The following is a 22,352-nucleotide window of genomic DNA, read 5'->3' as shown; positions in this document are numbered from 1 at the left end:
TAATGTAGAATTATATGTTTCAATTATTCCTATTAATTATTTCCACTTCCACTGCAAGTTTTGACTTTCATATATCAATCAACAAAACAAATGCTTATTTCTTAGATTTTTTTAAGACTGTCCAAATTTACCAGATGTCCATGAATTCACATTATGCTGTTGTTGCGTCTTCACTGTTAATTCTAACTAGCAAGCTTTGAACTGGCAGGATTTCTGAGAGGATTCATAACCTACATTATTACACGGCTTTGTTGAATACTCAATTATGTAGGACAATTGCAGTCTTCAATTTCTGTATAACAGACTGTAGCTATGGGCCATGTCAATAGTGGAAGCAATGAAATCAATTTTAAATCAGTATTTTGGGTCAAACTATTGATTTCATTTCTAAGTAGCTGTGTAATAAGTGGGATAATGTACACCGAGACAGGCATTATCGCAAAATAAACCCCTTCAGGGTGATTCAACACCTGCACCATCCTTTCGGGGATTATTTTGCAATAATGACTGGCTCACTGTACATTATCCCTTACATACATGTATATTCATATGTACCCTGTAACAATAATCAGTTTAAGCCATTTATCTTCAGTCTGATATCAGTGTGTTAAGTTAATGGTAATTATCTCACATACAAATGTCATTTATTAGCTTGGAAAGATATTTGGGTTGCCAACTAGGTGTTAGCTAAATGTGTGAAATGCACCCATGGGTGTTTTTTGTCTGGAAAAATGTAAACAGAGGTCTGTATGCATTGTAGATCCACTGTATAGCAATATTGTAAATTACAAGATACAGTATATGTGAAATCATATGATTATTCTCAGTCTAACACTCTCATACACCAATCTGTATCTTTTTGGGCATAATTGATTATGGTTATGTATCATGTTTCAATGGGGAATAGATATGGCGTGAGAGTCCATATTCCATCCTTCATCTATATGGGGAAGATAAAATAAAACACAAATGACACAGGGAAAAACACAGGAAAGCCATGGCCTAATGGTTAGAGAAGCCGCTTTGGGACCAAAAGGTCACTGGTTTGATTTCCTGGACCAGCAGGAGTGGTTGAAGTGCCCTTGAGCAAGGCACCTAACCCCTGACTGCCTACCAGGCTGCTCTGGGTATGTTGTATGTCACTCTGGACAAGAGTGTCTGCTAAATGCCTGTAATGTAATGTAAATGACTATAAAAATAGCTACATGCCTAAAAATGCTCATATCTACTGTTGAGGCAAAAAATTAAGAAGTTTAACATAGCTGTAAGAAAACTGCCTGGAAGAGGATGCAGGTGAATGAGGAGGATGATATTAGAAAAGTTTTTTTTTTTTAATTCTCTGTGGATAACAGAGTTTGGAGGTTTGCAGAAGATGTGAACGTTTTGGGGTCACCAAATCTGCGAAACTACAATTAGCTGCCAGCATCATGCCAACAAACTATTTAGAGGTGTGCCAGAAGAAAGCCTTTACTTTCATCTAACCACAAACTTCAGTTCACTAGACACTGCTGGGACTTTGACTGGAACCAGTATATAGTCTGATGAATCAAAAATATAACTTTTTGGCAACACACACTCCAGGTGGGTTTATAAAAAGAAGGATGCTTATACAGAAAATAACCTAATGCCCACTGTTGGTTATGGTGGAGGATCTGTGAAGTTGTGGGGCTGTTTACTCTCTAAACACCCTGTGAATCTTGTGAGGATACATGGCATCAAGGACTCAATGAGGTACCAGGAGATTTTAAATGAAAATCTGGTCTCTGCCAAGAAGCTAAAAGTCGCTCATGATTTGGATCTTCCAGCAGAACGATTATCCAGAACAATGTTTCAGTGCCTACAGAATCAAGTTTGTGATTTGGCCATTCCAGTCCATGAACTACACCCTACTGAATATGTACCATTGTTTGAGCTGAAGCTATAAGAGAAGACCGAGGACCCTGGAGGATATGGAGTGATTCTGTATTGAAGCGTGCTCTCAGATTCCTGGCTCTATATTCTCCAAGCTCATCAAGCATTAAATGAGAAGACAGAATGATGTATTGGAAAATGGATGTTGTTCAAAGTACATTTAGTACTTTGTGCACCATCCATAGCATTCCGTGGGGGTGCCAATAATTCTAGCTATCTCTTATAGTAAAAAGCATCAGAAAAAAATCCACCTTTTTTTAAGTAGCTTCATCTCACACTGAAAAAATTAGAAAAATTCAATGTTTAATGGAAATAAATTTCTTCAGAGAAAAACAAATCCCACATCAAGAAATAATGACCCTTTTAACTAATCTTTACAAGGGGTGCTGATAATCATGGAGGGTACTGTGTGTGTGTGTGTGTGTGTGTGTGTGTGTGTGTGTGTGTGTGTGTGTGTGTGTGTGTGTGTGAGAGAGAATCTTGTTTTTAAATAAATGTACTTCAATTAAAGGTTAGATTTCTTTCATGTTTTCAGGGTGAAATTAATCTAACCACAAAAATATTTTTATAACCTTTTTTACCAATAGAGTAAAAGGGTGCTAATAATTTTGGAGCAAACTGTAAGGCTGGCTGCGCCTAGTTAGAAACAATTAAGTTATTCCACGAAATCGAGTCGTACATGAGCTGATAGCCAACGAGGCGCGTAGCACCGAGTTAGCTATAAGCCATGTGTGACGAGATTGAGTGGAATAACTGTTTTATTCTATCTGCATTCACTGGATTTTCAGAAACAGAGCATTTTTATTTTTATTTTTTTTACAAATTTGATAAATAAAATCTTTAAACAAAACATCAGACAAAATCATTTAAACTTAGAATCTAAACAACCGGAGAAATGACAGCAGCAATTTGTGGAAAATGCTGTAATAATAATTCTTGAAAAATTAAAAAAAGATACTGTACATTCTTACCATTAATTATTTTTATTCCATATTATGTTGCACTTTTTTTGTTTTGTTTTTTTGTATTTTTCGAGTTTTGTTTTTGAGTAGAGTTTTTATTTTGTCCTCGGTTGGTTCAGTAACACGCTCTGTCATTTTGTTTTTCTCTACTCATGGTATATGAGCTGATAGCCTAGTAGTAGAGTAGCCAATCAGAGCACGCGATTGTTCATATCCATTGAATGTGGATAGAATAATAACATGTATTCAAGATTAGAAGTAAACATAAAATACACTCTATATATCTTGCAACAATTTAATGCCACTACTGCACCAAAATAGTCAAATAAGATAATTTAACATTTCATTATGTTCCATTAAATGTAAGTGCGTAGTAGCACTAGGTCACACAGAGTGATCGTGGAGTGAAGTTCTTCAATTAAAGGTTAGATTTCTTTCATGTTTTCAGGGTGAAATTAATCTAATTAACTCATCAATGAAGAGTTCATAACATCAACAAAACTGACTTCATGTTAAAACTGTTAATGTTATAGTCATGTTGTCTGTTGTTGCCCAAATGAGGATGGGTTCCCTTTTGAGTCTGGCTCCTCTCGAGGTTTCTTCCTCATGTCATCTGAGGGAGTTTTTCCTTGCCACCATCACCACAGGCTTGCTCATTGGGGATAGATTAGGAATAAAATTAGCTCATGTTTTAAGTCGTTCAAATTCTGTAAAGCTGCTTTGCAACAATGTTTATTGTTAAAAGCGCTATACAAATAAACTTGACTTGACTTGAAGTTCTGGCAGTGTATCTCTGATTGACTCGGGCAGACCAAAAGCCCAAGGCTGGCTCTTCCAAACTGTGTTCACCGCACATAGAGAAACGAAGTAAACCCAAAGCACTAGGGAACTGAACAGCGTGAAGCCATTAAACCTCTTTGCCCACATCCACATGCTCCTAATTTCAGCTTTGCCTGTAACTGGGTTGAATAGAGGAAGTTGGATCTGGAACAAGGCACTTGAAAATAGCAATGGTGTGCTGTGATATAGGGTGTGACATATTGTGTACTGTGGTGGCAAACCATTACTATTAGAGCTGGGACTTGAGCTCAGCCAAACTTAGCCAGACACACTGTAGCGGGTTTAACGTGTGGGTGGAGCACAGAAGACGGCAGGACAGAGATCAGGATGAATATCGTGTTTTTATTGCCGCACTTTTCAGTCGGGCATTCAAATAAGCAACACTCGGAGATTTACACACACACACAATCCGTAGTCTCCTCTCTGCAAGCTCCCCTCCGCTCTCACTCTCCCTCCTTAAATAGGGCACGGTTTACTGGGGAGAACACACACAAAACACAGGTTAATTACACTCAGGTGTAGCGATTCTGCCACTTACCTTCCCCAACTCCGCCCTCCTGTCACAGACCGGCGCTTGACCACGCCCCCGCTGCCACATACCCCCACCGCCCGACTCAGGCCGGGCGCCTGTCTGGCCCGCAGCCGACTCCCCCCCCCCCGACGAGAGAGGAAGTCCGCCACGACCATCTGCGCCCACGGCCTGTGGACCACCTTGAAGTTGAAAGGTTGGAGCGCCAGATACCAACGGGTGATCCACGCGTTGGCATCCTTCATGCGATGGAGCCACTGGAGGGGCGCGTGGTCTGAACAGAGGGTGAAAGAGCGCCCCAGCAGGTAGTAACGGAGGGCGAGGACCGCCCACTTGATTGCCAGGCACTCTTTCTCGATTGTGCTGTAGCGCCCCTCACGCACTGACAGCTTTCGGCTGATGTATAACACTGGGCGATCCTCTCCCCCCACCTGCTGGGACAAAACGGCCCCCAGCCCTCTGTCCGATGCATCCGTCTGTAACAAAAAAGGGAGAGAGAAGTCAGGGGAGTGCAAAAGTGGCCCCCCACACAGTGCAGCCTTTACCTCAGAGAAAGCCCGCTGGCACTGCTCCGTCCGCTGGACCGGATCTGGCGCCCCCTTTTTAGTGAGGTCAGTCAGCGGGCTGGTGACGTCCAAATAATTAGGTATAAACCTACGATAATAGCCAGCCAGCCCCAGGAACTGTCTCACCCCCTTTTTGGTCTTGGGCCTCGGGCAGGCCGCAATCGCTGCTGTCTTATTAATTTGGGGACACACCTGCCCGTTACCCAAGTGGAAGCCCAGATACCGCACTTCCACCCGCCCAATCGCACACTTCTTTGGGTTGGCAGTGAGCCCCGCCCGCCTCAGCGACCTAAGGACAGCCCTCAGGTGTTGCAGGTGCCGCTGCCAGTCATTACTATAAATGATGATGTCGTCTAAGTAAGCGGCCGCATAGGTGGCGTGGGGCCGGAGGACCCGGTCCATCAGCCACTGAAACGTAGCGGGCGCCCCAAACAGCCCAAACGGAAGTGTGACGAACTGGTGTAAGCTGAACGGTGTGGAAAAGGCCGTTTTTTCCCGGGATAATGGAGTCAAGGGGATCTGCCAATATCCCTTCGTCAAATCCAGTGTCGAGTAAAAGCGAGCCGTGCCTAGTCGATCGAGCAGCTCATCAATACGAGGCATTGGGTACGCGTTGAATTTAGACACCGCGTTGACTTTTCTATAGTCCACACAGAACCGGATCGAGCCATCGGCCTTGGGAACCAAGACCACCGGGCTGCTCCAGTCACTGTGGGACTCCTCGACGATGCCCATTTCGAGCATGGCCTGAAGTTCTTCCCGAACCACCTTTTTTTTGTGTTCGGGTAATCTATAAGGACGGCTACGCACTACCACCCCCAGGGGCGTCTCTATGTGGTGTTCTATGAGGTTGGTGCGACCGGACAGGGGCGAGAACACATCCGAAAACTCGGCCTGCAACTGGGCGACCTCCGTGAGTTGGGTCGGGGAGAGGTGGTCTCCACAGGGGACCGGAGAGGTGTGAGATGCCAATGACTCTTTTTGGACCTCCAGTCCCAGCTCCGCCTTCTCCGGAACTACTGACACCAACGCCACGGGGACCTCCTCGTTCCAGAGTTTCAGTAGATTGAGGTGGTAGATCTGTAGCGCCCCCTCCCTGTCCGTTCGCCTAACCTCATAGTTGACGTCCCCGACTCGCCATGTGACCTCAAAGGGCCCTTGCCACTTGGCGATTAATTTGGAGCTCGATGTGGGCAACAGGACGAGTACCTTATCTCCCGGAGTGAACTCTCTAAGGCGCGTGCCCTTGTTGTACAGGCGGGTTTGCCGTTCCTGGGCCTGCCGCAAATTCTCCTGAGTTAGGTGGGTGAGCGTGTGGAGTTTTGCGCGCAGATCCATAACGTACTGAATTTCGTTTTTGCTCTGTGAAGGTCCCTCCTCCCAATTTTCCCGCAGTACATCTAAGATGCCGCACGGCTTACGCCCATACAATAATTCAAACAGGGAGAACCCCATGGAGGCTTGGGGGACCTCTCGCACTGCAAACAACAAGGGTTCAAGCCACTTATCCCAGTTACGTGCGTCCTCACTTACGAATTTTTTGATAATATTCTTGAGGGTGCGATTGAACCATTCAACTAAACCGTCCGTCTGTGGGTGATACACGCTGGTGTGGATCGGCTTAATACCCAGTAGCCCATACAGTTCGCTCAGTGTTCGTGACATAAACGAGGTGCCTTGGTCAGTCAGAATCTCTTTCGGGATTCCAACACGGGAGATGACGTGGAAGAGGGCCTCTTCAATACTACGTGCGGAGATATTGCGGAGAGGCACCGCTTCCGGGTATCGCGTTGCATAGTCCACCAGAACCAATATAAAGCGGTACCCTCGTGTTGACCGATCTAATGGCCCGACGAGATCCATCCCAATTCTTTCAAACGGGGTCTCGATTAATGGTAGGGGGCACAAGGGCGCTTTTGGAATGGCCGCTGGATTTACTAATTGGCATTCGCGGCACGCCGTACACCACTTACGGACGTCGCCGCGAATCCCCGGCCAATAGAACCGGGCCATTATCCGGGCGAGTGTCTTATCCTGCCCGAGGTGTCCCGCCATGGGATTAAAGTGAGCCGCCTGGAATACCAATTCCCGGCGGCTCTTTGGAATTAACAACTGGGTGACTCACTCCTTCGTCTGAGTGTCCTGCGTCACTCGGTATAACCTATCCTTCAAAATGGAAAAATAGGGGAAGGACGGGGTGGCGTTCGGCTGGAGCGTTTGACCATCGATTACTCTCACTTGGTCAAACGCGTGTCGCAGAGTCTCGTCTCGCGATTGTTCCAGTGGGAAATCCGCGAGGGATTCCCCAATAGAAAGAGGAGGGGCCAGGGGCTCCTCACTCTGTCGCGGAGATGACGTAGACGGCTCTGCGACCGCAGCTCCAGCCAAAGCGACACTGGGACCCTCCCCTGACAACCGGCAGGACCCACTCTTTACTAGGCGTGCCATCAACCCCCGAAATCCCGGCCAATCAGTCCCCAAGATCAAAGAGTGGGTAAGGCAAGGATTAACCGCCGCCTTCACTATCGATTTTTCCCCTCTGAAATATATGTGGACCAACACCAACGGGTAGCTGTGAATATCCCCGTGCACACACAACACCTTCACCCCTTGTGCTCCCCCCAATGCCTCGTCTTGCACCAGGCTTTGGCGGATCGAGGTCTGATTGCAACCCGAATCCACCAACGCCTGATATGTCGCCCCTTGTACACTTACCGGTATGCGATACGCTCCGGCCTGATCGAGGGCAGCCTCTGGCACGTCGGGTATCCGCACCACCGCCCCCACCTCCATCGCTGCACACTGTTGCTGCAGGTGGCCCGGTTCCCCGCAGCGCCAGCAAACCGGCCCGGGCCTCCCCTCTGCAGCTGTGTTTTGAGGGTCACTCACCTGAGGGGGGGAGAGACAGACACAGAAGGGAGAAACGGGTGGGCACCACGGGTGCGGCGGGCCGGCTGGGGTGGAGCCGGCCCCCGCCTCTGTGGTGGGGGAATGGGGCGAGGACGGGACACGGGAGGAGGGGGAAGAGAGAGAGAGAGAGAGAGAAGAGGAGAGAGAAGACGACGTCATCCGTTGTCCTGCCGCCGGGACAGCCGCCAGATGATCCTCCGCCAGTCCCACGGCCTGATCCAGCGACACCGGGCGGTGGCACTGGACCCACTCCACGGTTCCGGCGGGTCGATGATTCCCTCGGCGTCGCGATCTTCGGCCCTCAGCCACCGCCAGCAGGCGTCCCGGAGCTGCTGGCCGAACGCGAACGGGCTGCCGACTTCCTCCATCTGCAGCGCGCTGAAGCGCTGGCGCTGCTGCTCCGGCGTGCGCCCCACGCGCTGGAGGACAGCCCGGCGAAGGTCGGCGTAGGCCAGCCAGCGGTCGGCGGGGAGCTGTAGTGCGGCTAACTGCGCCTCTCCCGTCAGGAGGGGGAGGAGGCGCGCCACGCGCTGTTCCATCGGCCACCCCGAGGCTTCGGCGACCTGCTCGAACAACGCGATGAAAGGCTCGGGGTCGTCCTGCGGGCCCATCTTGGTCAAGGTGAGGGGAGATGGGCCCGCGGCCGGGGCGCTGGTGGACCCCGCCGACGCGAGGAGGCGCCGGAACGCCTCTCGGTCTTCCTGTTGAGCCAGCACCAGGGCTTCGAAGCGGCGCTCCTGCTCCTTCCGGAGCGTGACGAGTGCCTGGTGCTGGCTCTGCTGAGGCGTGGCGAGGGCGTGGACCAAGTCCGCGAACGGGGAGGATTCCATGGGGCTGCAGGACAGGTGCTCCACCTCCCGGGTTTCAGCACCACTGTAGCGGGTTTAACGTGTGGGTGGAGCACAGAAGACGGCAGGACAGAGATCAGGATGAATATCGTGTTTTTATTGCTGCACTTTTCAGTCGGGCATTCAAATAAGCAACACTCGGAGATTTACACACACACACACTCCGTAGTCTCCTCTCGGCAAGCTCCCCTCCACTCTCACTCTCCCTCCTTAAATTTGGCGCGGTTTACTGGGGAGAACACACACAAAACACAGGTTAATTACACTCAGGTGTAGTGATTCTGCCACTTACCTTCCCCAACTCCGCCCTCCTGTCACAGACCGGCGCTTGACCACGCCCCCGCTGCCACACACACCAAAAAAGCAACAGGGCAAAGGATTTTGCAAGGGATTAGTGACAGGCTGCCAGGTCGCTCCGTTATGTGTAGCTATCAATGTTGATTTTAAAAGTAATGAAGTAAATTGCATAGAGAAATGAATACTTAAGTCTGAGTGAAAAATACTCAGCATGCGTGGAAGAAGAGTTTGGAGACAGAAATCTTAGTTTCTCAGTCATTAGCCTGTGCTACTTGCTCTCAATAGCACTGGCTTGACCGCTTTATTAGCATTCGCTAACACTACTGATGAAAGACTTAAAGACTGTTAAAGGAGATACGCAGAACCTTTATTTTTAATTACATTTCTGAGTGGATAGTATCTCCATCCTTGACTCTTGTATGCTGCATAATTGCGAATAAAAAAAATATATATATATCTTATTGAGAGTTAAAATCGACTGCAAAGTTGGCATTCGAGCTGCCCCGCTGAGCCAGCCAGCCCTGAGTGCGTGATGTCACAGCAGGAACCAGTGCTATAGACCAAAGCCAGACTCGGCAGGCGAGAGTGATTGCAATGGCCTCTTCATTCGGATTTATTGGAGATTCTTCGGATTCCTCAGATAGTAATACACATCTGACTGTGATAGTCCTGAAATTGGAGTGTGTGTGCATGCTACTGCTATACACGTAGAACCGTATCAGTTCAAACCATCGGAAAGTGAATCCGATAGTAACATGTTGGCCACGGAGGCCCCCACCTTACGAAATAAAGCCAGAGAACAAAGCCATCTAGAGAATTGGATGGAATTGAACTGACAGTCTCACGTGACTCTCATTAAAACAGGATAGGCATTATAACTTATGCAACGTACATGTACATGCATGCATTTTCACTGATAAAATGTAAAAGGCTAATTAAATAATCAGATGAACTGAGACAATCACATTCTGAAGCAAATTAAATAATCTTATACCGGTAACTTAAATACACAATACAAGTTACATGTATTAATCTAAATGCAGCTAAACAACAAGTGGTGTTCTTGTCATTATGTAACCAAATGAGAGTCGCATCTTACCCGTCTGTGTTCTCGCTTCTTGAAGGCCGATCTTGTGGCCGATTGTTTTGAAACAATCTGACTTTCAGTTCTTTGTTCATTCGCTTCTTCCATGCAAGGGCGAGATATTGCTGCTGAGGTAAGCATATCCAGCGGAGAAATCTGACGACTGGACTGCTCATTCTCCATTTTCTCCATACTAAGTTGTCCGCCATTATTGCTCGGCTCACACTCTGGGAGAACTGGTGCAAGTGAACTTACTTTCCTTTTCTTGCAGTTTTCTTTTCCTTTAATTGTTGGTACTGTACCGTCTTTCAATACGGGCTTATAGCCAACGCTCCTCAACAGATCAGAGGTTTTGTACAAGTCCTCAGTAAAATGTGCAGAGGAGAGACCACTGCATAGGTGCCCAATCTGTGATTTTCTCGCAAAACGCGTCCAAATCTTTGCAGTTTGAACATTCTTGGGCCATGAATGCAATGTAAATCCACCTTCTGTCATGTTGCTGCACCTGCCAGCAACACATCTACGTGGCATGGCAATAAATTATCTCAAAATGGAGGATCGGAGTTGCAGTCAGCTCTGTGTTTTAGTATAACGGAAATGGTGATGAGACCGATAGACTTCCCGCTGTGACGTCACATATGTCAAGGTCATTCACTCAGACCGCTACCTATATGAAATCACTTTAATCATAAAAATTACTATATTAGATTTATTGTTAAAGCTTAAAACTATTCCTATGCCATTCTTGAGGTCTCAAGGCATTTATAAACAAAAAGTGAGGCCATGGCTCTGCGTATCTCCTTTAAGCTCGCGTTGGCCTTCAAGAAGGCCGAGGGTGATACATTTTTGGTCCCTCCCACTAGAAATCAAAATCTGATTGGTTAATTCATCTGTCACTTCCTACATAAACATACACTGCCATGGCCTTCTGTCCGGCAATGAAGTCCTAACCAATGAGCGAGCCAGCTCTAAACTCTTCTCAGCCTAGAGACAACAAACAAAAAAATCTCATTGGATAACTCGATTTTAATGTTTTCAGGACAGTAACCCTTTCATTTCTGAAGCAAATTTTATAGAAAATGAGACCAATTTAAAATTAGAAGAGAATAAGTCTAATGAAATTATGAAAGAAATTTTAAAAATGAAAGAATTAAAGATAACATTTGAAATGCTGATATGTCTGGGCCTTCTCTGAAGGCCTAGAAGGCCGTGACGATTCCCCTCTGGTGCATTGCTTGGTGCCATTTATGTACTGTTACAACGAGAAACTGCTGTGCTAAGAATAATACATTTTTAACTCTGCTTTACTGGTGTCCAGACTGCATATTGTTAAAATAGGTCCTGCAAAGGTTGCATGAGTTTCCCGTTTCTTTTACACTGATGCTAAATGTAGCTAGGGAAGAAGCAATGCCCTGAAAGTGGATGAAGAAGTTATGTAGCGGGCACTGTATTTAGAGATCAATAGTAGCGTAGTTTATTTTAAAACCTGGCAGCTGTTTGTCTGACATTTCAAAATGACTTTTGGAGGCATTGGTGTCTTTATTTGCACATTGACCTAGTACAATGCAAGCTAAGAAAAAATGGCTATTTAAGGGCATTTTGATCATTTAATAATTGGATAATTAAGGGATCTAAGCTTCAAATAAGGTTGTACTTGAAGTCTGATACGGAATACAATAGAATGTGTAATATTTTGTTAACTAAAACAGCAGAGATGAAGTGTCTTCGTCAAGGCTCAGCTTCTCCTTTTCTGTGCTTATCTTTCAGTTTTGCCCAACTGATCAGTGCTCTCAGACACAAGGTCGCTACTCACAAAACTATAAACTCGATATCTCATTTGAGCTCAGTGCCTGGAAATGATGAACTATAAGAGGTCGATTGTTTTTCTAGGGGTTGCTGTTGCACAGTTGAATATAGTTTCTACAAATCTGGTATTCAAAAAGTTTTAAACAGGACATGAGATTTGTGTTCATATCTACTAATAAATGATGTTTATATGAAATTGTGCAATAAAATGTGTGGTAGTGCTTCTTAATGTTAAGATTACCAGTGTATAGTTTCATATAGACTCACTGTTCACTTTATTAGGAGCACTTGTACATCTCATCAGCCGATCATTTGACAGAAACACAATGCAAGAAAAACGTCATGCAGATATACAGGTCAAGAGCTTCGGTTGATGTGTTCAAACATCAAACATCAGAATGAAGAAAGTGTGATCTCTGTGACTTTATGCCTGATTCTTGTTCTTGACTGACAGGAGTGGAACCTGCTGTTGGAGTCCATCCACCTCGTGGTTTGACGTGTTGTACGTTCTGAGATGCTTTTCTGCTCACCGCGGTTGTAAAGAGTGATTATTTGAGTTAGTATTGACTTTGTCATCTCAGACCAGTCTGATCATTCTCCTCTGATTTCTCAACAACAGGGTGTTTCAGCTGGCAGACCCTCCACACACAGGATGTTTTTTGTTTTTTGCACCATTCTGTGTAAACTCTAAAGACTGTTGTGTGAAAACCCCAGGAGATCAGCAGCTTCTGAAACGCTCAAACCAGTCCATCTGGCACCAACACCCATGCCACAGCTAATCACAGAGATCACGCTTTTTCTTCATGCTGATGTTTGATGTGAACATTAAAGGGGAACTGAAGGCAATTTTTTTTATTATCAAAATTCTGTTCATCTCATTTTATTAAATATTGGAATGCATTTCTGACAGCTATGTTGTCACTGCTATAGCAAGTTATGAGTGTTTGAAATATGCTATGTAATATATCAGTCCATATGTCAAAGCAATGGCCGTAAACGAGATTTGCTGAGACCTGTGCAAGACATCATAGGACGGAAGGAAAACATACAGTGGAAATCAAAGTGACCAACATCTGCCAACGTTGTCAAAAGACACGTGCGCCATCCTTCGAATGCTGACATAATCAAGCTGGAAGTTTTCCCTGTGTCTGAAATCACTCCCTGCTCATTATATAGGGCACTATATAGTGGGGACGCCATTTTGTAGTGCTGTCCGAAACCTTATTGAGGACTATGTGGGAAATGCGCTCAGTATAAATATGTATTTATCACAAAAATACATGTATGTATTTATTATTTTGAAAGCCCACCAGCCTCCTGATCTGACACGTTTTAATTGTGCGACAGTAATGACTTAAATACCAGCGTGACGGACTCGTCCTTATCCTGTCATCTTTCCAACTCTTCTCTGCTCCACGTTGGTTCAAAGTCGTATGGAATAATCTCCATCACTGATGAAGCTGGCAAATCTCGAAATTAATCTAAATTGGAACGATATGGCGATCTAGCCGCTGTGTAAACAGTTTTCGAAATGGCGGCACTGACACTTCACGTTTGAAGTCTCGCACAAGTCTCGTGAAAATCGCGCGGATAAGCGACGCCTGTTGTGGACCATACGAATAACATTCAACACGGCTAAAAGCCAAAAAGGCTGATAAGTGTAACATAATATGCCAATACGAGTCACGATATAAGGTTACTAAAACTCAAAACGTAATTGAATAACACGTTAATTAAGAAATAAAGCAAGTTTAAAAATGACTTCAGTTCCCCTTTAACTGAAGCTCTTGGCCTGTATCTGCATGATTTACTGCCGTCACATGATTGGCTGGTTGGATAACTGCATGAATGTAAAGGTGTTCCGATTAAAGTTGACGGTGAGTATATGGTTTGAGGATAATTTGTATAAATTTATAAATTCCTTATAACCGTTTTCATAATGGACAGTTTTTCAGTCCTTGCTTTGTAAGATAGTTAGCATAGCTGATTTCAAAGTGATGGATTTTATTTTAAAAGAAAAGTGCAAATGATCTGTTTAAAAAAAAAAGGTAAGTTGATTTATTCATACCGTAGGATACAGAGGTTTGCATATTTGAAATGAGTCAAAGTCCCTCCTGTGCCAGGACCTGATCTTCCCATGCAGTCTCCTGTCCAAGTACTAACCAGAAGTCAGCCTCTCGTCTAAGGCGCATCAGCCTCTCGTATGTTATATAGCTAAGGTTACAGCGGGGGCTGGTTCTCTGGTAACCGCAAGAGTTTGACTCCCTACTCGCATCTGTATTGCGACCATTTTTATGATGACCTTTGGTATGACTCAGCGAGTAGAAGACGACGACTTCTACACTTAAGCACTCTCTCTACATTTAACCCACCTGAAACAGTGAGCACACACATGCGCGCGCACACACGAGTAATGAACACATACCCAGAGCAGTGGACAGCTATGCTACAGCACCCAGGGAGCAGTTACGTGCCTTGCTCAAGGGCACTTCAGCCCAAGGCTGACCCATCTTAACCTAACCTGCATGTCTTTGGACTGTGGGGGAAACCGGAGCACCCGGAGGAAACCCACACAGACACGGGGAGAACATGCAAACTCCACACAGAAAGGCCCTCGCCGGCCACTGAGCTCGAACCCAGAACCTTCTTGCTGTGAGGCGACAGCGCTAACCACTACATCACCGTGCCGCCCATGAACTCACGATCTCCCATTCAAGAAGCGGACACGCTCACCACTAGACCTGCTCACGGTTGAAATGAGCAATATACTGTAAATATTTTGTCCATTTTTGTGTGTTTCTTGCATTTGCAATGTTGTCATTCAACAAAAAGAATTATTTTTTTTAAATCATGATATCATTTTATGATTAACATTTAAAGAAATCCAGTGTAAAAGTTTTCATTTCCTTTTGAACAAAACACTTTTATTTTGCATTTTATACCATGTTTTGAACAATATTTCAACTTGTCTCACCACCTTTAATCTGCGTCATGCATGACACAATTACACATACGTCTAAGAAGTTTCAGTATCACTCTTCCAGAAATCTGTTTGAACAGGAAATCTGTTCCAAGCTCTCGTATCGAGAACAATTAGCTCACACAAACACCTCATTTTATTATTGTTTCCTCTCACTACTTTGCACGTGATGTCATTTCCACAGTTATTCTTTCTCGATCACCTGAAAATGTTCCCATTAATCTTGCATGCAATTTCTCACACAGCCCACACAAATTAACACTCTTGGGATATGAGTAAATCAGGGCCTACAGTAATTATACAGTATATATTTCTGAATTTTCTTCATTTCTTAATACACAGATACATTCACTGGCCACTTTATTAGGAATACCCATCGACCTACTGTTTGATGCAGTTCTGTAATCAGCCGATCCCTTGACAGCAGCACAATGCATCAAATCATGCAGATACAAATCAAGAGCTTCAGTTAATGTTCACTTCAAACATTAGAACGGGAAAAATTGTGATCTCTGTGACTTTCACTGTGGCATGGGTGTTGGTTTGAGCCAGATGGACTGGTTTGAGTATTTCAGACACTGCTGATCGCCTGGGGTTTTCACACACAACAGTCTCTAGAGTTTACACAGAATGATGCAAAAAATAAGACACCGAGTGAGCGACAGTTCTGTGGGTGGAAACGCCTTGTTGATAAGAGAGATCAGAGGAAAATGGCCAAACTGGTTTGAGCTGCCAGGAAGGATATAATAACTGGTTTGAGCTGCCAGGAAGGATATAGTAACTCATAGCAACTCTTTACAGCCGTATCGAGCAGAAAAGCATCTCAGCATGCAACAGCAGAAGATCATATTGGGTTCCACTTCTGCAACCAAGAACAGGAATCTTAGAATCAAGAACAAGTTCCTATTAAAGTGGCCGGTGAGTGTATATTAAGTATATTTGTGAAATAAAAACAAACTTGACAACAATATTCATTCTGTCAATTCATTTGGCTGTATTTAAAGTAGTATTCTTACCATGAATAATCCTACATGCAAACTTTGTCAAAATCCTTTGTTCTCTATGACTTTGAGATTTGGTTGAAGATCATTACAGCTCCTGCAGGAGACTCTCTGGAGTGTTCAGGGGGCACAGATGGGTAATGCGGTAGTGTTAAGGTGCCCTAGCTGCTCACAGTCCCTGAACAGAATATATATTTAAAATGCATCCAGTACTCACATACCATAAATGTCAAAGTGCTTTTATTGAGCACACAGAGCAGTTTTATAGCATTGGAACCTTGAAAGGTATAGCGTAGTTTAAGTTGCAATTTTCTTGATGGCTCATCTTAGAATAATGGGTGAGAAGAAGCTGTCTCATCTCATCTCATTATCTCTAGCCGCTTTATCCTGTTCTACAGGGTCGCACGCAAGCTGGAGCCTATCCCAGCTGACTACGGGCGAAAGGCGGGGTACACCCTGGACAAGTCGCCAGGTCATCACAGGGCTGACACATAGACACAGACAACCATTCACACTCACATTCACACCTACGGTCAATTTAGAGTCACCAGTTAACCTAACCTGCATGTCTTTGGACTGTGGGGGAAACCGGAGCACCCGGAGGAAACCCACGCGGACACGGGGAGAACATGCAAACTCCACACAGAAAGGCCCTCGCCGGCCACAGGGCTCGAACCCGGACCTTCTTGCTGTGAGGCGACAGCGCTAACCACTACACCACCGTGCTGCCCCGAGAAGAAGCTGTCTTTTTGAAAAATACGAATAACAAACGCTGATACTGGGATTTCACACTCAAATGTGCATGCTTTAACAACTTATTTCCCTTCACTGTATACATATTTGGACACTTTGTTGGAAGAGGTTGTGTTTTCCCCTCCGTTTGTTTGTTTGTCTGTTTCTAACGTAACTCAAAAAAGTAGTGAACGGATTTTGATGAAATTTTGAGGAAAGGTGGGCCAAGGAACAATTAACTAGATTCTGATGCAAATTCAGACATGTATGCAGATTCAGGATTTATTTTTTTTCTGTTTTCAAAGTAACTCAAAAAGTAGCGAAGGGATTTTGATTAATTTTAATTTTGGTGGACAGCTTTGGTATTATCCTCAGTTCAAGTGATTTGATTTTGGTGTTGAGACTACATGGCTTGGCAGAGGTACGCACTCTACCGAGTGCCCTTCTAGTTTGTTTGTTTGTTTGTTTGTTTAAATTTAATCTAGTTCCAGTGTGGTGAGGGTTGAAGGAGATTCTGGTTTTCAGGGACATTATTATTAATCAACACTTGATGGGAGAAGCTACAGAGCCACAGCAAAAACCTTAAACATCCCTGTCAGTACAGTTCGTTCAGTAATATGCAGGTGAAAATGTTTCACCCCATCATTTCCATAGCCATAACTATGAAATGTATACAGGGTGTTCCAAAAAAATTTACTCACTCTTTAAATTATGAGGAGTCAAAATGTGAGTACTTTTTTTTTGGGGGGGGGACACCCTGTATAACTAGCAGGTTACCCGGTGTTGCCTGGGTTTTGCAAAATCCTGGGTTGCCCCCAGACTTCCATGCCAAATTTGGTGAAGATCCATCAAGAAATGGTGATGTTAATCCAAGACAAACAAAAATCCAAACATCCGCCACCCAGGAGCCCACCAGGGACCCCCTGGGGCCCAAATATGGAATTTCTGTACCTACTTGCCAAATTTGGTGAAAATCCATCGAGAAATGGTGACGTTAGCTCAAGACAAACAAACAAACAAACTTTGCCACTTATTATATAGATGGTGAGAAATCCTGCATGAAAACGACGTACATGTGCACCTCTGTCTAATTACTGGCTGTCTATTAACGTGTGTGTGTGTGTGTGTGTGTGTGTGTGTATCTCTTTCTGTGCCTTTCCAGTCCTGAGAGAGAGAGAGAGAGAGAGAGAAAGACCTGTATGTCCCCATGTGTGTGTTTGTGTGCACGAGCCTAGATAGCACTGAAAAATGAAAATAAAGTAAAAGTGCACCTTGAATTGCAGCACCTGTCTCCATTTCCTCATTTTCCACTCATCTAAAGGTGTTACATTATTTAAATTTCTGTGTTTCCACTTTCATACACTGGAGCATATAGATTCAGAATTTCCATAGAGATTAGCAGAGACTTTGTGTTTTATTGCTTGATGTTTATGATATTTTTATGTTCTTCCTGATGAGCGGTTCGTGGCCGGGAGCTCAAGGAAACAAAATTGTCGAGGAGGGGGTAAGGTTGCATACTCTCTTTCCCTTGTCAATTACAGTGACACTAGCCAATCTTGAGCATCTGTGAGCTCATGTATGTGGAGGTTGGCGGAAAGAAGAAGAAGGAGAAGTAGAAGAAGCCTTTATTTGTCACATGTACACTCAAGCACAGTGAAATTCATCCTCTGCATTTAACCCATCTGAAGCAGTGAACAAATGCATGCACACATATACCCAGAGCAGTGGGCAGCTATGCTACAGCGCCCAGGGAGCAGTTGGGGGTTAGGTGCCTTGCTCAAGGGCACTTCAGCCCAAGGCCGCCCCATGTTAACCTAACTGCATGTCTTTGGACTGTGGGGGAAACTGGAGCACCCGGAGGAAACCCACATAGACACGGGGAGAACATGCAAACTCCACACAGAAAGGCCCCTGTCGGCCACTGGGCTTGAACCCAGCACCTTCTTGCTGTGAGGCAACAGTGCTAACCACTACACCACCCGGATAGCACTTTCCTCCGAGTGTGTTACGTCGCCCCTGATGTCGTCTGAGCAGTAGTTTGAAAAGATGCAGTCAGCTGGTGTCACATGCTTCAGAGAAAGACCATAATGGCCTTTGCCCTCCCTGGTTGGTCGATGTCGTGTGGCAGGCGAGATCTCTCAGGTGGGTTGGAACCTGCCATGGATAAATTATGGAGAAAATTGGGGGGGGGGGGGGGGAAGAGGTAGGAGAAGGCCAGGCTGCAATGGGACTCATGTGGAATGTATTTGGGCTGTAAATAAATGAAAAGCAATGATTTTGATGATAAGCCATGATGTGAGAAATGGTTACTGTTATGACTCTACCTTCTGTAAGGCCAGGATATTAAAAAACATCTTGCCTTTTCTGAAACTAAAACATCAGCAGATGCTGATTGCATTCATGAGCTTAGAGTTTATACAGGTTATGTTTGCTCTAGTCTGTGGGTCAGCTATTACCCAGGGATCCTGCAGGAGTGTGTGTGTATGTTTTTGCATGTTTATTGTGTGTACATTCACGTCAAAGAGTGTATTCTGTAGAGGGGCTCACATATGGAAAAGGCTTGCTCAATATGCAGACTGTAGCCCTTTTTACACCGACATTCTGTAATATCGCTCTTAAGAAGACACTTCAATATGCCGGCTTTGGTTATTTTACACTGAACCAATCCGAGCCTGCATAAACCCACCCTAGTGTGTGTTTTTACAAAGCGTGCTGGCTTTCCGGTCAGCTTTTCAAACAATACATTGGAACTGCAATGAGCGCTGAGGTGCTTTTGTTAGCCGTGCACATTTATACCACTCTTCAAACACAGAGTTGCTGAGCAACCTGTTTGTGTGATCAGAAATATGTTGGAGGAGAAAGTAGAGAGAAGTGTTGAAGCAATTCGAGGTAGAAAGGCACACAGACCTCAGATGCTGCAGATGGAGACATTTGAATTCTCGCTGGTCTTGGAAAGAAGTCATAAACCTCACACCACTGTCCCGCTTGTCACTTTTACGCAGGTGTTGATTCCGGCTCCATTACCCCCATTCTGTATTTGAACCTTTTACACAGAACAGCAAGGTAGAATAAAGGTGCAACATTCCCGTCTTGAACAGACTGCGTAAAAAGGGCTTGTGGTTAGCATTGGCGTTTTCCCTCGCTCTTTCTTCTGCTCAGTCTGTGTTTTGCTGTTATGTAGATTTCAGAGAATAATTACTTTTGCCTGGAGGGTGGGGCATGAGGGGCACAGGGAGGCATTGTAAAGGGAGGGGGGTGTAAAGAAAGGCAAGAGACGCTTTGATCCCTTTTTTCTGCCCTTGTCACATACAAAAGCAATTAAAAAGTGGGTGTATGTGAGTGTGACCAGAACAATTCTGTCATGGCTTTCATTATGATTGTTTACAGCTGGGCTTGGAGAGTCCCCTCTGCACTGGGAGTCTGTGTTCCTGTTAACCCCCATTAGCCTTCTCCACAGGAGGGGATTTACTGCATACAAATGGCAACCTCACTCACTGTCCTCTCTCAAACACTTCACTTACAGTGTGTATATACCCTCAGAATGATCAGTGTACCTTGATGTTCAGACTTTAATCTTCAGACTTTACTCCATTCAGACTTCCAACTTTCCACCAGGATGCACATATTCACATTCACCATGAACGTCAGGATGTGATGTATCACGAATCGCACATGCAATAGAGTTTGTTGAATTTTACCTTTCATGTACAATCTACTCTCTCTTATTCAGAATGTTATTATAGCATCCTGGTGATTCCCTCATAAATAACTGAATTTATTTGATGCATTATTTTGTTCTGGGCATGAACGACAGACACTGGCATTTTTATTAAATAGACTATCTCCAGTCGTGTCAGCGTGTCATATGATTGCCACCTGCTAATGGATATTCAACTAAAGTTTCTGGAGTTCTGTTTTCTTAATCATTTCTTCCTTACAAAGGTTCAGATAAACAACTAACATGCTACACTACTAACACTTACCCTTTAAAACTTAAAGCTAGACTGCATTTCAAATTTTTCAAGTGTCGGTCATAAAAAGAATTTTGCCTGACACCCAATTATTTTTGTTTAGTGGACTGAAAACTACTGATTTCGAATCACAGACTTCCAATTTTATTAGTTTTTTTAAAATAGAATAATTATTGAATTTAGGCCCACGTGGCCCTAAATTCTCCGCTATTTTCTCCTGCTTCACCATGATGCAGTACAAGATACTACGTCATGCATCACGTGGTGGGCTTTCCCCATTCATGCAAGGCATTGTGGGATACAAATTTGAAACAGGAGAGAAAACAGGAGGACGTGAGTGTGCGAATGAAACGTGAAAAACTGACTACAGTAACGGAAAACGAGAAGAAAAGAAGGAAAGGAAACGCAGGACCAAACTAATAAATATCGGTGGCCAGCGAGCACCTCGGTGTGATCAGCTGTTCGTTTAGCGACAGAATGATGGAACTGTCAGTGCACAGTCAAAGGTAAACCTGTAGATGGCAGTAATGCAACACTGGATGCCAGCTGCCGTAAAACCTAAAAGATGAAGACGACGATGAAGGTCAGCGTGCGCATGCACACACGGACTTCCTCTGTCTGCTTGACTGCACGAAGCGAGCTATTTCATGCACATTATTTGCTCAGGAATCCCCTCAAATTAAATAACTTCCCAGCCACAGAATGGCCTGTTTTTTTGTTTTGTTTTGTTTTGTTTTTTTAAAGATATTCCAGAAATAAGCATATCACAATGACCAAATTTCAGAGGGAACTAAATTTCACCGATTTTATGAAATTGAAAGGCCGCCTACTTTTAACCAACAGTTCAAGGCAATAAAAATAAGACAATTCAAAGTGGTCGTTTTGTTTTACAGTTGTTTCACATTACTATTTTTGACCTATTTTTAAATCCATAATTCTTTATCTGATCTGCTTTAAGCGCTCCATTTTTGTCAGCATTTCTACTTTTTCTACAAGCTGATGCTGTGACTTCACTAATCAAACAGGAGGAAAAGAAAAATTGATGAAAACCTGTGAAAATTTGTCCCTTTCTCTCCTAATGTCTTTAGCCCTGTAGCTAGTCTCTGGTTTGATGAGACGCCTTCAGCTAAATAATTTACATAAGTGTATGTGATTGCATCAACCAGAAAAGATGATCTGCTAAAGAAGCCACACTGGATCATATTTAGTAATCTGGAGTCACTGAACTATGGATTTTTTTTTTTTGGGGGGGGGGTCCAGTTTTGGCGATTAAAATACTTTCCTGGGTCCACATTCCATACATGGTGACCCTGGCTCCTGATAATATCCCAGGAATTGCACTAGGTCACATGCTGAATATTTGGCATATCAATTTTCCCAGGATTTTGGCATGCATTCTCACGTAACCATTTGTAAATGAGGCTTTCCTGATGTGGGAACAGCTTCCTTTACACCTCATTCATTATGATTATTATAAAAGAAATGAAACAGCTGATCATAGTTGAGAGTTGTTGACCACAAAGCAGGGCTACGATTGGTGCTGCAGTTATTTATGATGAATTTGAAGAGCAATCTCATTGTGCCAATCTAAATCAGTTTGCTGGAGCTGGCTGTTTATTTTCATGGGCTGGATTAGAATATAAATGCAGGCATCAGTAAATGACCTTTAAAGCAGGGAAAAATTCAACACCCTGGGATGTGTGAAGCCACAGGGTCTCTGCAGGACTAAAGGAAAGTAGGCAAGGCTTGTGAGAGGACTTGCTGAGCTGGCACAGCTGGCACTGATGTAGGAAAAGCCTGTTTAATGATCTCCAAGTTAGACAATGGTTAGAAGACAATGGTGGATGATGAGGATGACCTCTTATCTGTCCAAAACCATTGGAAATGTTATCAGTCTGTTAGGTCGGACTTATCC

The 22,352-nt window shown here is 44.3% G+C and overlaps 1 protein-coding gene across 3 annotated transcripts in view; it reads left to right on the top strand.

Annotated features, from left to right (window-relative positions):
- Nucleotides 1-22,352, top strand: part of samd12 (sterile alpha motif domain containing 12) — a 269,788-nt gene that overhangs the window by 214,610 nt on the left and 32,826 nt on the right. Inside the window, exon 5 of one of the 3 annotated variants that reach the window (XM_060942979.1) lies at nt 12,373-12,620. The exons of the other annotated variants lie outside the window; for them this stretch is intronic. Coding sequence (XP_060798962.1) covers nt 12,373-12,437 — 65 coding nt within the window. The 3' untranslated portion in view covers nt 12,438-12,620. Of the gene's footprint in view, nt 1-12,372; nt 12,621-22,352 lie in introns of those variants that run through there. 3 annotated transcript variants of the gene reach the window in all.

Source organism: Neoarius graeffei, chromosome 16, assembly GCF_027579695.1.
Source record: "Neoarius graeffei isolate fNeoGra1 chromosome 16, fNeoGra1.pri, whole genome shotgun sequence".
Lineage (NCBI taxonomy): Eukaryota > Metazoa > Chordata > Actinopteri > Siluriformes > Ariidae > Neoarius > Neoarius graeffei.
Note: the sequence above shows the minus strand (reverse complement) of the source record. Positions and strands in the feature narration are given on the sequence as shown.